The 14,069-nt window shown below is 40.3% G+C and overlaps 1 protein-coding gene across 1 annotated transcript in view; it reads right to left on the bottom strand.

Moving 5' to 3' along the window:
* Positions 1-14,069, bottom strand: part of MAGI1 (membrane associated guanylate kinase, WW and PDZ domain containing 1) — a 606,640-nt gene that overhangs the window by 74,557 nt on the left and 518,014 nt on the right. Inside the window, 4 exon segments of the mRNA XM_040628589.1 lie at positions 309-491; positions 5,075-5,158; positions 7,474-7,598; positions 10,210-10,267. Coding sequence (XP_040484523.1) covers positions 309-491; positions 5,075-5,158; positions 7,474-7,598; positions 10,210-10,267 — 450 coding nt within the window.

Raw genomic sequence — 14,069 nt, 5'->3', positions numbered from 1 at the left:
ATTTCTTCTAAAAAAAAGTCTCGCTGCAGAAATCCAAGTTTAGAATTCTTCTATTCAGACAGATCTAAATTTTTAGTAAATTAGCACTCTACTGTATTCAATCACACCCTAACAGTACTCCAAAGTTCAAATGGCTTCAAAGTTCTGCATCTCTACCAGGAATGCATTTCTGTAGTGGGGGAATCTTGCTGACTCAGAGTTTTTAAAAATCACTTATAAAGTCACACAATCATGATGTTTGCTCTCATTCAGGTGCTGGGTGGCAGTCTCACCACACAGGAAACGCGAGGGCCATGTGGCGTCTCTACCTGTTTCCATCTTGCCATCCAGTGCGGCAGGACCATCCAGGACCAAGCTCTTGATCTGCAGAAACTCGTCAGGTTCATCCCCTCCAACAACCGTGAAGCCAAAGCCACGACTGCTTTTCCGCAGCTTCGTGTGAATGAACTTGCCTTTCAACTCAGAAGGGTTTCGTGTAAAAAAGGGTTTGCCTGGATGAAAACAAGAAGAGCATAAGGAACGTCACCATGAGTGAAAAGATGAGTTAAATAAGAAATGACACAACTTCTGGGTAATTCTCTGAGCTCCTGTGCTTAAGGTGTCTTAGGAAAGTCCTCTCTTGATTGCAGTAATAAGGGGGCTCCCAGACCCCTTTGTTTAAGAAGTGGGATATGGTACCTATAGTGCTATAGTGGTATCTTCAGCATGAAGATCTGAAGGAAAACAAGAGAAAAATGGACCGGGTGTCCATCATCTGAAACACTTCTTCGTTTCAGTTCACGTAGTTCGACAGCAACCGGGCTGCTACAAGGTATTCACAGAAGATCAAATGGGTCTTTGTGTCTTCTGTTTTGCTACAGTTTATAGTTTGCAATACAACTTCCAGTGTGTTGCCTTGGGCTTGGCTTCTACTTATAAAACCAATATAGCAAAAGCTTTTTTTTTCTAATCAAACAGAAAACACATGCTGAAAATACATAGACAATACCAGGAAACATATGGTCACAAAGAATAACTTGATAAAAACACAGAATCACTACTTTCAAAATTAGAAGAGCCATTACTTTAGAACTGAATTCTAAATTTAAGTCATTTTTCCTATTAATTTTCATCTTTTAACAATTTGTAAAATAGCCCAGACATGTCCACTACTAAAATTTATTGTTTAAAAAAAGTTGAGGACATGTGGCTTAGAATATTTTTTTAAAAATCCAAAACATTTAAACTAAATGAAATAGTTACTAACAATAGCCATACAGCTCTGAATTCAGTTGTCTTATCTGAAATAAATTAATAGCTATACAGCTAAATGACTTCTAAACATGCTACCTACAGTTTTAGTGAGTTTTCCCGATGATATGCACCATAACATTTTGTACACAAACCAAAATTTTTGGTTTTGTTAGGCATTTCTCTATAACTGAGAAACCTACTAGAATTTCTCTGGATACCCCAAACGGTGGACATAATTTCATGTCTAGACTTTTTAAACTCTCCTAATTATACTTCCTATCTCCTGTTTTCTGCTTGCCACAGTCCCCCCATCTGCCCTATTTCTCTTCTATCAAAAGTGTTACCCAAACAAAAACAAAACACCCAGGAGAAAAAGTCTCCGTATACCCCTGCACCAGAGTCTGGCACCCAGGAGAAAGAAAGTTATTTTTGGTTAGCTATAGCGAAAAAGCCTTTTTCAAAAGGTCTCTGGGCACACATACAATTTTTAATTGCATATTTCAAAAGTTTCCGGCTCTCAAAAAAGCTCTTTTAAATTGCGCAGAGTCACAGCTCTACTCACGAACCTCCCCCCCTCGCTAGGGCAGTCCCCAGGCTGGTGGGGAGCTTGACAAACTACAGACCTGTCACTATGGCTAAAGAAAGACAAGACTTTGGAGCATTCACCATGCAAGGTCGTCAGCCAAGACATCAGAAAGGTGGTGTCAAGGGCCCTCGGGGCTTGTGGGGATTCAGCTGCCACGGCAATTATCAGATGGAAAATTAAGGACGGGGGTGCGTGTGAATAGCCTACATCCTTAAGGCAGGGGCAGCTAGGGGGTTCGGAGAGCGTGAAGGGAAATACATTTCAGTTATACAGAGACAGCGCCAGCCATCACCTTCTCAGCGAGGCTTACTTACTCTGACCATCTTATTAAAAATTGCAATACTCCTCCAACATACCCCAGCCCCCTTTCCTGTTTTATGTCTGTCTTAGCATTTGTCGCCATCCAACACAATAGACATTGTTATGTATCAGTTTGGTGATCTGTCTCATTCTCGCCCGTCCTGCGCACAAAGGGCACTGCAGGTGAACACACATACAACCACTGCAGTGTAAGCTCCAGAGGATTTCTGCTTGTATACCTGGGGTGTAGAACACTGCCCAATTCATTGTATGTGCTCCAAACCTGTGCGCCGAATCAACCAATGAACGAACAACGGCACAAAGAAAGAAGATGTAACGTGTCTTTGCGAAGGCGGGAAAAAGGTGGGGGGGTGTTTAAGCTTCTCACCCTTATTAGAGGCAAAGTTAGAAAATGCGAAGAAAATGTGCCTGGCAGTTTAACTGAATGAATTTTTTTTTAAAGCCATTAGCATATTTTGAACTTAGAATGTTTTCAACTTAATAGAGACAACGAGCAGAGCTTTGAAATGACACCGCTGTCTTCCTTTCTCAATGCTTAACTAGGGAGGGAAGATCACAGGGTTTCACGTTCATGCACATTTTATGACGTGTCATGTATGGGTGGGTCATCAGTTAACGGAGCCTTGGGAAAGAAGCGATTTTCTCCCCGCAAGCAGTGGCATTTGGAGCTCTCTGCTGCAGCCCTGTGGTACATGTCATTTTCTCAGAGATCCTGGCCTGCGGACAAGTCACCAGTTGTATGATCTCGTTATGTAGGAGAATCGCCCGAGCAGCTCCTTTTTTAAAGGTACTCATGAATAGGGCCTATTCTAAACTCAATCAGGATCTCTGGGTCTTGGCCCAAAATTCTGCTCTTGGGACAACCCTCAAGAACTTGCTTCCCAGCCAGACTGGCATGATTCTGAGTAGCAGTGCGTGAATACCCGGGACCCGTGATGTCCAGAAGCACGTTCTGTGACAAAGACAATGCTCCATAGGTGCCCTGTCCGATACGGCAGTCACTAGTCACGCGGAGCTCTTGAGCCCTTGAAATGGGGCTAGTGGAAGTGAGGAACTGAATTTGGAATTTTTTAATCGTAATGGATTTAAATGGCAACATGTAGCCAGTGGCATCCGTAATTAGATGGCACAGATTTAGACTATGCAGTGAGGTGTCCCCCTGCCCCCACACAAAGACAAAAAAAACAAAAAAACAAAAACGGTTTTAGCCCAAAGTGTAATTGCTCCTAATGACAATTAGGATTCGGATTGGGCGCTCTACTCCTCACTGGCTGTGTGGCCTTGGGCAAGTCGCTAAAGGTCTCTCTGCCTGAGCATTGCGTGTGTAAATGGAGGTAATGGTGGTACCAATCTCACTATTTAGGCAAGTTGTAAGGAATACCCGTGGCACATAATATATGTGGGGTGTGCCTGGTAAATAAAGACAGCCCCAGTAAATGGGCGTTGTTCTTTTGGAAGATGGTGGTGGTGAAGTGGGTACAGTGGAGGGATGGCTACAGAAATCTCTCTCTCTAAGCACCAACTGGAATTAGAGAGTTTTCCTAAGAGCAACTCTCTTGAACCTGATCACTGGCTAGGATTGGAAGTGCACTCCTGATCAAAGGAAAAGTTTTGCTGAGTGGTGCATTTAGCAAAATCCATACCAAACAGTCTAACCGAGTTAGCCACACGGCTTCTTCCTGAGAGTCCCACAGGCTGCTGGATCAGGACACTTCACCAGCAGGCATAGAAGGAAGACAGCGGGAGGCGGCAGAAGGAATTTTATATTTAAAAAATACTGAGGAGGCCACAATTATGTTGTCATTAATGTTATTAGCTGCTGTGTTCTATCTTTATTAAAACCATTAGCATCATAAAAAATGTGCATCTAAGCCAGGAGAAATTATTTTACATAAACTGGTATTATTACCAATCTCTGGACATGATCGGTTAACAAGGAAACAACTTCTTTCTCGTTTTTCTACTTATCTTTTTATATCTAACACAACAATACCTCTTTAAAAATGCCCAGAGAATGAAGACGAACTTTAGTGTTTTTAACAGGTCTGTACCACAAACATTCCCCAACTTTATTGAATATAATGCCTGTTCTATTTTTCTTATTTAAAAAAAAAAAAAAAAAAAAAAAAAACAGAACAAAAAACCTCCCAAATCTTCCCTATCATTTAAGAGTAATGAGGCCTGAAAGTAGCAAGATTCTAGATTCTACCAATTTTCAAAAATGAACCTCTCTAGGGGTTCCTACTATTTGTGAATGTAAATGAGTGAGACCCAATGAAACATTATAAAAGAAGCATAAATGCCAAACTACAGCAAGAATAGGAGATGAGCATTTAGAAGATAATAACATCAAATGATTTCATAACTAAAAGAAAATCTTGGTCAAAAGCAAATAGGTTGACTAGGATCTTGAAATATCTCATGCTGACTTTTCTATTTATCTTATTTTAGCCTAATACTAAATATCTGTAGTCTCTAAATCAGTGATTTACAACTCTGGGATTACTACTCCCCCACCCCCCACCGCTGCCGCCACCCCAGGGGCATTGGGCGGGCAATGGCTGAGGACATTTTTAGTTGTCATGACCGGGGGAGGGGTGCCACTGGCCTGGGATGCTGCAGACCATCTTACAATGCACAGGACAGGCCCCACACACCACAAAGAACTATCTGGCCCAACATATCAACCGTGCTGAGGGTAAGAAACCCTAATGGCAATTAGTCATCATTTTCAGAGCATTACAATTACCTGAAGAAATTTACACAAAAAAAGTTTTCATTGTTCTTGGCAAGTTTGATTAACAATACATTTAGAATTTCTAACCTTATGGTTTTCACTCTCAAAGGAATGACGTGGGAGCTACGAATTCCTTCAAAAAAATTTTTTAAAAAATTTTTGAGCCTAAACACCTAGCCATTATAAAAACACCTTACCCTGAAGCGGAGCTTCTCTGGCTGGCTCCGGATTGCTTGGGGGAATAACAGGAGGCACGAGCGATGAATGATCTTCCGTCCATTCTAAAAGAAAAAGAAACAATGTCCTGTTTTTTCTTCCAGCTACTAGTCAACTCACTCAGGGTTCACCTTCTTAATTATACAACTATCCAAACCAATAAAACCAAGCACGGAGAGCTTAGACTGAAAAAAAAATCACAACTGACCCCACTCTTTGTTAAGGACATCAAGTTCTCTCTCTCTGTGTCTCTGCGTATGCATCTGTCTCTTTCTCTCTTAAGGCCATTGATTGTCTGTGTCTCTACTAAGAACTTTGTCTGACCTTTCTCCTAAGACCTTTGAGGAAAGAGATATTGTGATATGAACAATAAAAACTTCAGTTCTCTCTGGCTGGAGAGTCCAAAGTGAGACCAAGTAAAAAATATCAGGAAAGATATACAATCAACTGATTCCTGCCCAATACGGGAAAAATTTCTCTAATGCAACCGAACCATGGGCTGAGCTGCTGAAACTTGCTCATCTGAGGTGGGAAAGGTGATTTCAGGAGCTGCTTGAAGTGCTATCCCCTAACCATCTCTCAAACCCAAATGGGACCCATCACCAACACTCCTGTGTCCTAACTGCATTCCTACTCACCTTGGAGGCCCAGAAATAACTCACTGTGAGTGACTCTTGAGATGTACATAGTCACTTTTCAGATAAGCTAATACATTCAACTGTACACTCCCACTCCCCAAAGAGCACTTCCTAAAGCTACAAAGTTTCACCAGCTCGGAAAAAAAAAATTTTTAAGACATTTTTTTAAACAGAAAAGAGATGAGGGTAGAAAGGAGAACTTTCGTATAGGTGCGTACACACACACACACACACAGACACACACACACACACACACAGAGATACACTTGTGCACGCTCTATCTGACATACAGTCTAGGGGGTGCCTGGCTGGCTCAGTTGGTAGAGCATGCAACTCTTGATCTTGGAATCATGAATTCTAGCCCCATGTTGGGTGTAGAACTTACTTAAAAAAACAAGAAAAAAAAAGCACAACAGTAAAATACAATCTATGGCAGTGGCTGGCCACCTATGGCTTCTAGGCCGAATTGGCCCTAATGTCTACTTGTATACAACTTTCGAGCCAAGGATGGTTTTTCTATTTTTAAACGGTTGATAAAAATTAAAATGGGAAATACTTTGTAACACATGAAAATTACACGGAGTTCAAATTTCAATGTTCATATATAATGTTTTACTGGAACACAGCTGCAACTATTCATTTGTATATCGTGTATAGGAGCTTTCATACTTTAAGGGCAGAGATGAACAGCTGTAATAGAGACTGTAGGAATAACAGAGCCTAAAATATCCACTAGCTGGCCATTTACAGAAAAGGTTTACCAACTTCTAGTCTGTGGTCTATATTTATTATATTCAATATTATAATAAGAAAAGTATTATATTTGATTTTCCTGTATTTGCTATTTACACATTATATGTTGAGGGTTAATAGCCTATCATTTTAAAAGGCTGCAATGAAAAACTAAAAAAAAAACCCTATTAATAAATAGATGACTGTTAATAAACAGATCTATTAATAAAAAGATGGCTAAATGAAGTGGAGAGATTCCTAATATGGAAAATTATGCAGCCCTTATAAATTAGAGGGTAAATAATCTTTATCAACCAGCTTTCAAATATGTGTAAGAAATAAATTTAAATGAGAAAATGAGGTCACAAAGCTAATATATATACGTGTATATGTATGCGTGCACGTACACACACATATCAGTTATGGTTTGATTTTTGTTAAAATATGCATGTATGTACAATCCTAGAAAGATACTGCACAGTGTTTATCATTGAGAACGGGATGGGAGCCAGCAGGGGAGAACTTAATATTCTCTATTCTTGAACTGTTCATATTTTTGTAAAAAGCATGAATTAACTTATGGTTCTTAAAAAGCATTCAAAATGACCAGCTTTTTCTGATTCCTACATGTCACATTCCTAAAATTAGAAGTTCATTTCATACGCAGGAACTCCTCTTAAAGTGCTCAGAGCAGTCTGGATTTAGACACCAGTTGGTATTATAAACATTATGGGGCAACAGAAAGTTCTCCAGTGTGACGACAGCCTATTTCTAAATTAAAGTGGAGAGTGGGGGGGCCTTGGGATTGCACGCCCTCCCCCCCCCCCCCAGCTGTCTAGGTTCCGGGGAAGGGAGCTCCAGCAGAAGCTCGGTCATCCACGCCCTGCAGGACTTCAGGTCTGCTGCAAGGCGGGATGACGTGAACACAGAGGCCGGTTCTGACCACACGGGGGTGTCAGCGCCCAGGCTTCGCCCCAAGCTCCTCTGCCCACACGTAAGGGAAAGCCAACCTTCTGGCTGCTGCTGCTGCTGCTGCTGCTGCTGGGGCTGCTGGGGCTGCTGCTGCTGCTCTAGCTGCTTCTTCCGTTTGGCTTCTAGAACCGGGTTCTCATATTGTGTCTTCCTGTTGATGTGGCTGCAGCAGGAGGCAGAAAGGACTCGGTTAGGACACACTTCATCCCCCAAGCAAACTGCCAGTCTGGCCAAGGCCCTTGATTAGAACTGAGCAACGTAGGGGGTGTGAGATGCTGCCCATCCCGTGTTGACATGTGTGCAGTCAGTACGAGGAAAAAGAAGCGAATGCTTTCCACATACTGACTGCTTAGACGCTACCAGTGTTTCATGAATTTTATTTTAAAATCTTCAGTAAAGGCCAGGAGGTAGGGCCCATTTTTATTCACATTTTCTGGTACAGAAAGTAAATTTCTGAGCAATTAATAACTCACCTAACATAACACAGCTAGTAAACAAGAAAGAGGCATGTAAGCTCAGGTCTGCCTACTTTCAAATCCCAGGATGTTGACCACTGACTCTTTCAAATGTCCAAGGAAGCACCCTACAGGGAAAGGTGCTTTACTTCAACAGAAAGTAGATGGTTAGAATTATTTTTAAAAATGAGATTAAAGCGGAGATACGACGTTGTGTGTAACGTGCGTTGCCAGAGAGCTGTGTGACTTCCTACCGCAGTTCACGGGAGCAGAAGCACTCACCCGAAGTTCAAAGAAGGGCTCCACCAACATCTGTCAACTATTTTGATCAAGAGACATGGAGCCAGGATTAAAAGTCTAAGCCTTAGGCAAAAAAACTCCAAATGCAGCAAACCTAAGCACATGTGATGTGTTCAAAGTGACAAAGACCCAGATACTTCAGATGGTTCCAAAACTAATGAGGCCATGGCAAAACAAAAATGCACACACACACACTTCCATACGTACAAATGAATACATGCACATACATGGGTTTTTTTTTTGCCATGGCCTTAATGTATATACACATGTATTACACAAACATGCACATACAAGCATACATATATTCTTTTCTTTTTTCCACCAAAATCATACTTCATTAGAGGTTCGGGAACATACCTATTATGTGATTACAGTATTCAGACTCAAAAAATTTCTTTTTTTTTTTTTTTTAAAGATTTTATTTATTTATTTATTTGAGAGAGAGAGGCAGAGGGAGAGGGAGAAGCAGATTCCCTGCTGAGCACGGAGCCTGATGTGGGACTTGATCCCTGCACCCCGGGATCATGACCCGAGCCAAAGCCAGACACTTAACCGACTGAGCCACTCAGGTGCCCCAGAACCCAAAAAATTTCTTAAAGGCAGGCTTGTCAAATAGGGTGGAGAGACTAATTACCTTTCATTCCTAGGACTAGTTGCTTACTTGCTAAATCTTGTAGGCAATTGCATGCTAAGAAATGGTCTAACATAGCAGGCAGGTAGAGCTGCTAAGACACAGGGAGGAGGACCAGATAGGAAGGTAACAAACATCCCCTCAAACAAGATCTCTTTATCCTCTAAAGCTGTTATCACCTCTTCCTTTTCTCTCTGAATGCACAAGTTAGTTGAGGGAGAACTCCAAAGGAACCCCAAATAGCCAGGAACCCCACTAAACAGCTGAAAGGAAGGCGATCTGTAGGACGCACAATGGAATTTCATTTTCTGAGTGTCAGAGAAGGGAACAGAGCTAGCTTTTCTAATGTCCCAAATCACCAAATCCTTCTTGTTAGGTACAGAGGTAGCAATGTGAATAGTGGCCAATGACACTTGCTATATTGAGCTCATAATTTTTTATAATAAGAGGCTGAGCATTTTACAATTTCCATCATATGCTCTTACTACCAGGGCATGACACAGATGACTTCTCATTGCCAGCAGCATGAGAGAGAGAAAGCCGGCTGGTTATCTTCATTGCACCAGGTAGGATTATGATGATAGAATATTTATATAGCATTTGTTTCTTTCAAAGGATCTTTTATTAGTTATTTCTCATCTTTCTCATATCTGCTTCAATGTCGAATCTCTAGGGTTTCTTTTCTTTCAGTATCATTCTAACAATAGATAGTTCTAATGAATGGACAAAGTGTGTGGCCAGTGCTAGAATCAGGTACATACCATGGAGGTCATGAGGAGGTTTAAGAGTCTTAAAAATGGAAAATAGGAGCTATGTGGATGGTCCTCAGGCAAGGGAGAGGCAAAGAAGCATACAAGGTCTTGCGGCTTGGGCCAGTTCTCAATTACTATGTTAATTCTGGTGACATTTCATACATTACTAAGGTGTCTGGACCTTTTTGAAAGTCTGAATGAATAAATTAGTAATTACTGAAAAGTTCAGACCTGGGCGGGGCAAAAAGTAGGCAAACAGGATCTGCTTCAGAAGATAACATCTACTCATCTGGTTTACTTTTCTTATTCATTCATTCATTCATTCATTCATTCATTCAACAAACACTTAGTGAGTAGCTGCCATATGCCAGGACTGTGCTGGGTCCTGGTAAGACAGTGGTAAACAAAAGACATTAGATCTTGCCCTTATGAATTTTAGAACGTAATTTACTATCTTCAGATTTGCTGAATATTTTCTTATTCACTAAAATATGCATATATATTTTCATTATAAAATTATTATGGTGTTGTTATTAGTATCAGTTTGTATCTCATAATGATGACAAACTCTGTTCAGCATAAACGTACATAATTACAGAGGAGTACAAACTAAAATAGAGATTAATAGCCACTTACTCTACATAGTAGATACCATAGACAGGGTCTTCAATCTTTTCCCAACCAGCAGGCAGTTCTGAAAAATAAATGAACATTTAGAGCAAGAAGAGCATATTCTCGAAGAGCCTAAGGATCTTCAACAACTGAGTAAGGCAAAAAGAGAAAGACTCATAAAAATGCCTTAAATCCAATGAAAACCGCGTATCCTAACAACAACAAACTAGAAGGCAGGCTTATATTTATTTATCAGTGTATTTTTCTACATGAGGAACAATTCTTTACTGATATTTTGCACAAGCTCATAAAACTTAATAAAACGTAGTCCCAGATGCCTTTGTTCTGATTCAACTATTAAATTAGATTTTAATGGAAATATAGTTAAAATCTGCCTGGAATGCCTAGTTTATACCTTAAATATTTACAATTTTCTCATTGTGTTTCTAGACTACCTTACCACACAAACAAAAATGGATGAAAATTAATGTTTCTTTTAATTTTCAATACAATAGTGCTGTTTTTGCTCTCCCTGGAATAAAATAAAATTTGCATCTTTTTTCCTCCTTGTTTCTAATTAAAATGCTGCCGAGTAAGTAAAAGATGGCGTTGGGCTTTCAAATTGCAGGCATCTGTCACTCAAGTGCTATATTCAAACAGGCCCACCTTCAACAGCACTTTGCTTAGGAAAGCAGAAACACAGGTCCTGCCCTCTGAGAACTCACTAGTTAAGGGGGACGATTTTATTCCTTTCTCGTGGTCATGTAAAACGGCATTGCAGGGTTTGGGTGCCTTTCTGAAAACTCACCCGTGCTCTACGGACTTCACTTTGTAAGGTTTCCTACAAAGGCTGGAACTTCATTAATAGCTAATAGTGAGTTCTGCCACCATAGGCATCTACTATGAAAGAGCCCACTGCGCCAGATAATTTGACTTGGTGAAAGAAGCAACCAGGTTGTGTTTTGTGTCATTAAGCAATTCTTTCAAGCAGAGAGGCAATTACTCAACTTAATTTCAAAGCTACTTGGATATAGACACGGTTTCGGCAAGCTTGTATAATGCCATACTCCAAAGTGAATCATTATTCCTAGAAGTCGGCTATTAAGACCAACATGAACGGAGCATTACAAACGCTTGAAATATCACTTATTTTGAAATACTAGATTCTTTTTTTTTTTTTTTTAATTCAAGGAATCCTATGGTCACTATTTCCAAAGAATGACTCTGTCATCAAGGCATAAGGCTTACATGTGCCACAAACAGTCTCGCACTGAAACGGAGTCACGCGCGTGTACCCAAACACACTCGCTAATTACTCAGTTTATGTTTTGCTCAGATTTGGCTGCATATCAAGAGACATTAATTTCATGGTTTTTGCTCCACATGTTATCTATTTGCAAACAAAGGGACAGGTTTTCCCCCTTTTCTTCTAATTTTTTTTAAACACTTAGCAGGTTTTAAAGAAGTCTTTGAATTCCAGGAGACACAAGCTACTAAAATGCATGACAGGTCCAATTTGCAGATGTTGATACAACTTGGCATTTTTATCCACCAAGCCTTACGAACTGATGCAAATCAAATGCCGGGGAAATGGTTTCCCCTTACAAAGCTGGAAATTACCATTTAAATGAAAATGAACCAGGAAAATATTTCCAAGGAGTTGAGAAATCGAAGATTAAAAAAATGCAAATTGGGGCATGGTCCACACGTTTGTTCAGGCATGGGGCAGAAGAGTGGGTAAATGTGAGGGGACCCCTCTATGTTTCATTGAACCAAATCTTTTCCAAAATTTGCCACCTTGAATATTTGGTCTGACTCTCTTTAGATAAAATAGGAAATATTAAGAATTTAATTCATTTGTACACTTAACAATGAGCACTGATTAATATAGAGCATTGCTGAATCACTATATTGTACACCTGAAAGTAACAGAATACTGTATGTTAACTCATTCAATTATTAATTTGTCAACATTTAGAGTGTCTATTGTCTGCTTGGGTGTGGTGGGCACCCGGAACACAAAGATAATTACAAGTACACAACTAAGGAGACAATTCAAACCCCATACAGTTAGTGCTTTGATAGAGGTCTGAAGAGGTACAAAAAAAGGAAGCCCCCTCTGACCTTTGTCCTGTTGTCTAGGCAACAACTTTATACTCTAGAGTTGAGAAATGTGGCAGATCAACTGATATTCCCGGACGTTTGTAAATTTAAACACATCTCCTGGAACAGATGAGCAAACTCCTGAAATTTTCCAGTTTTCCAAGCTAAAACTCATTTTCAGTTGAAAAGAGATTTCTCACTTCCAATGTGGTGATTAACTTAATAATAGGAATTAGTCTCCTAATGCTTAAAATAGAAATGGGTCATCGATTTAAAAAAGGAAGATGTTTGTCCTCGAAATTTGTCTTTTTGGTTCTTTTAAAAAAATGAGAATGACAGAAAATGCCAAAGCCCAGAAAATAATGACATTACAATTTTTTTTTTTTTTTACTAAACACTTTGATATTGCCTGAAGGGTCAGCCCCTATGTCTAATAACTGCTGGATATCAGACCTGAATATACTACCTGTCACAACTATTTTAGGCAGCTAAGACCCTTTCGGGGTTGCTCAGACTGGGGAATGAACCTTTGCTCTACCACTTCATAGATCTGATATTAGACTAGTTACTGAGTATCTTGCAACTACACCGTTCACCTGGATTTACTTGAAGGGTCAACTATGGATTAAATGAGGATGCCTATAAGACATTTTGCACAACGTTCTAAGAAAGCCGAAAAGGAACAGAACAGATTTATATGGCCTGCTTGCTGGCTAGCCCTGCCTTTAAGAATCTCATCCTGTACGGTCACCACAGAAGCAAATATGAAGCATCACATGTTCTACGTTCCTTTCAGAAGAGATGTGTCCGCACAGAGACTGAACGTCATGTTCACAATCACAGATAGATTTCAAAACTCTGACTTAGCCTTGGTGGGGAGGGAACCTCATTTTCCTTGTCTCTACCTCTCCAAGTGGGTGTCAGCACCTAAAAACCCTATAATTCCAAAAGGGAGTACTTTTCAATTCTGGGAAGATGTCTGCAGAGCATGTGATAAATTCTGCAAACCAAAAGTGCATAATGCAGCTACTGACCCAGCTCAAACAACAGAGTTCAGAAATGACAACTCTATAATCAAATGATCTGTGTCCAACACCTAAGCCATCCGCCCCCGCCTCTCAGAGGCAGATTACAGATAGGGTTTCCCTGTCACATCTGGAATCTCATTGTTCTCTGAAAACCTGACAGTTGCTATTGTTTGAAATTAGGGCCCTCTTATTAAGAAAATGGGCAGTGAGCTTGTCAACAGAATCTGGAATGAATGCAAGAGAAAATCGTGTGTGTGTGCATGTGTGCATACGTACCAACACTCTTTACACAGTGGATTTGTGTAGGCAAAACTCGAGAGTCCTCTCTCTACCCACAAGGACACATTTGGGTCATTTCTACATACACATTCTTCTCCTCATATTAAAGGCAAAAAGTACCACGAGAAGTATTCAGAAGTCCAACAAGATGCCATTAGTTAATAAATAATAAAGCTGCTAGAAACAATAGCATGTGCTGATCAAAGAACAAATATTAAGACACATTTTCATTAAGTTTCCTCACAAACACAATGGGAGCCCCTCTTTCAACCTCTTTTGACAGGTAAGGAAAGGAAAGCTAAGAGAAGATGAGTGACTTGCCCTGGTCACAAAGCCAGGAAACAGGGGAGCCCGGACCAGAAGCCAGCAGCCTGCTCTGCCCCCAGAGACAGTTCTGCCGTGTCTCCAAACCATCTCCCAGGATCACCACTATGACCATATGTGCTAGTCATTAATGTTTATTTTTTTCAATCT

The sequence above is a fragment of the Ursus maritimus genome, unplaced genomic scaffold (genome assembly GCF_017311325.1).
Source record: "Ursus maritimus isolate PB19 unplaced genomic scaffold, ASM1731132v1 scaffold_14, whole genome shotgun sequence".
In the NCBI taxonomy this organism is placed as follows: Eukaryota; Metazoa; Chordata; class Mammalia; order Carnivora; family Ursidae; genus Ursus; species Ursus maritimus.
This window is presented reverse-complemented; position numbering and strand designations above follow the sequence as displayed.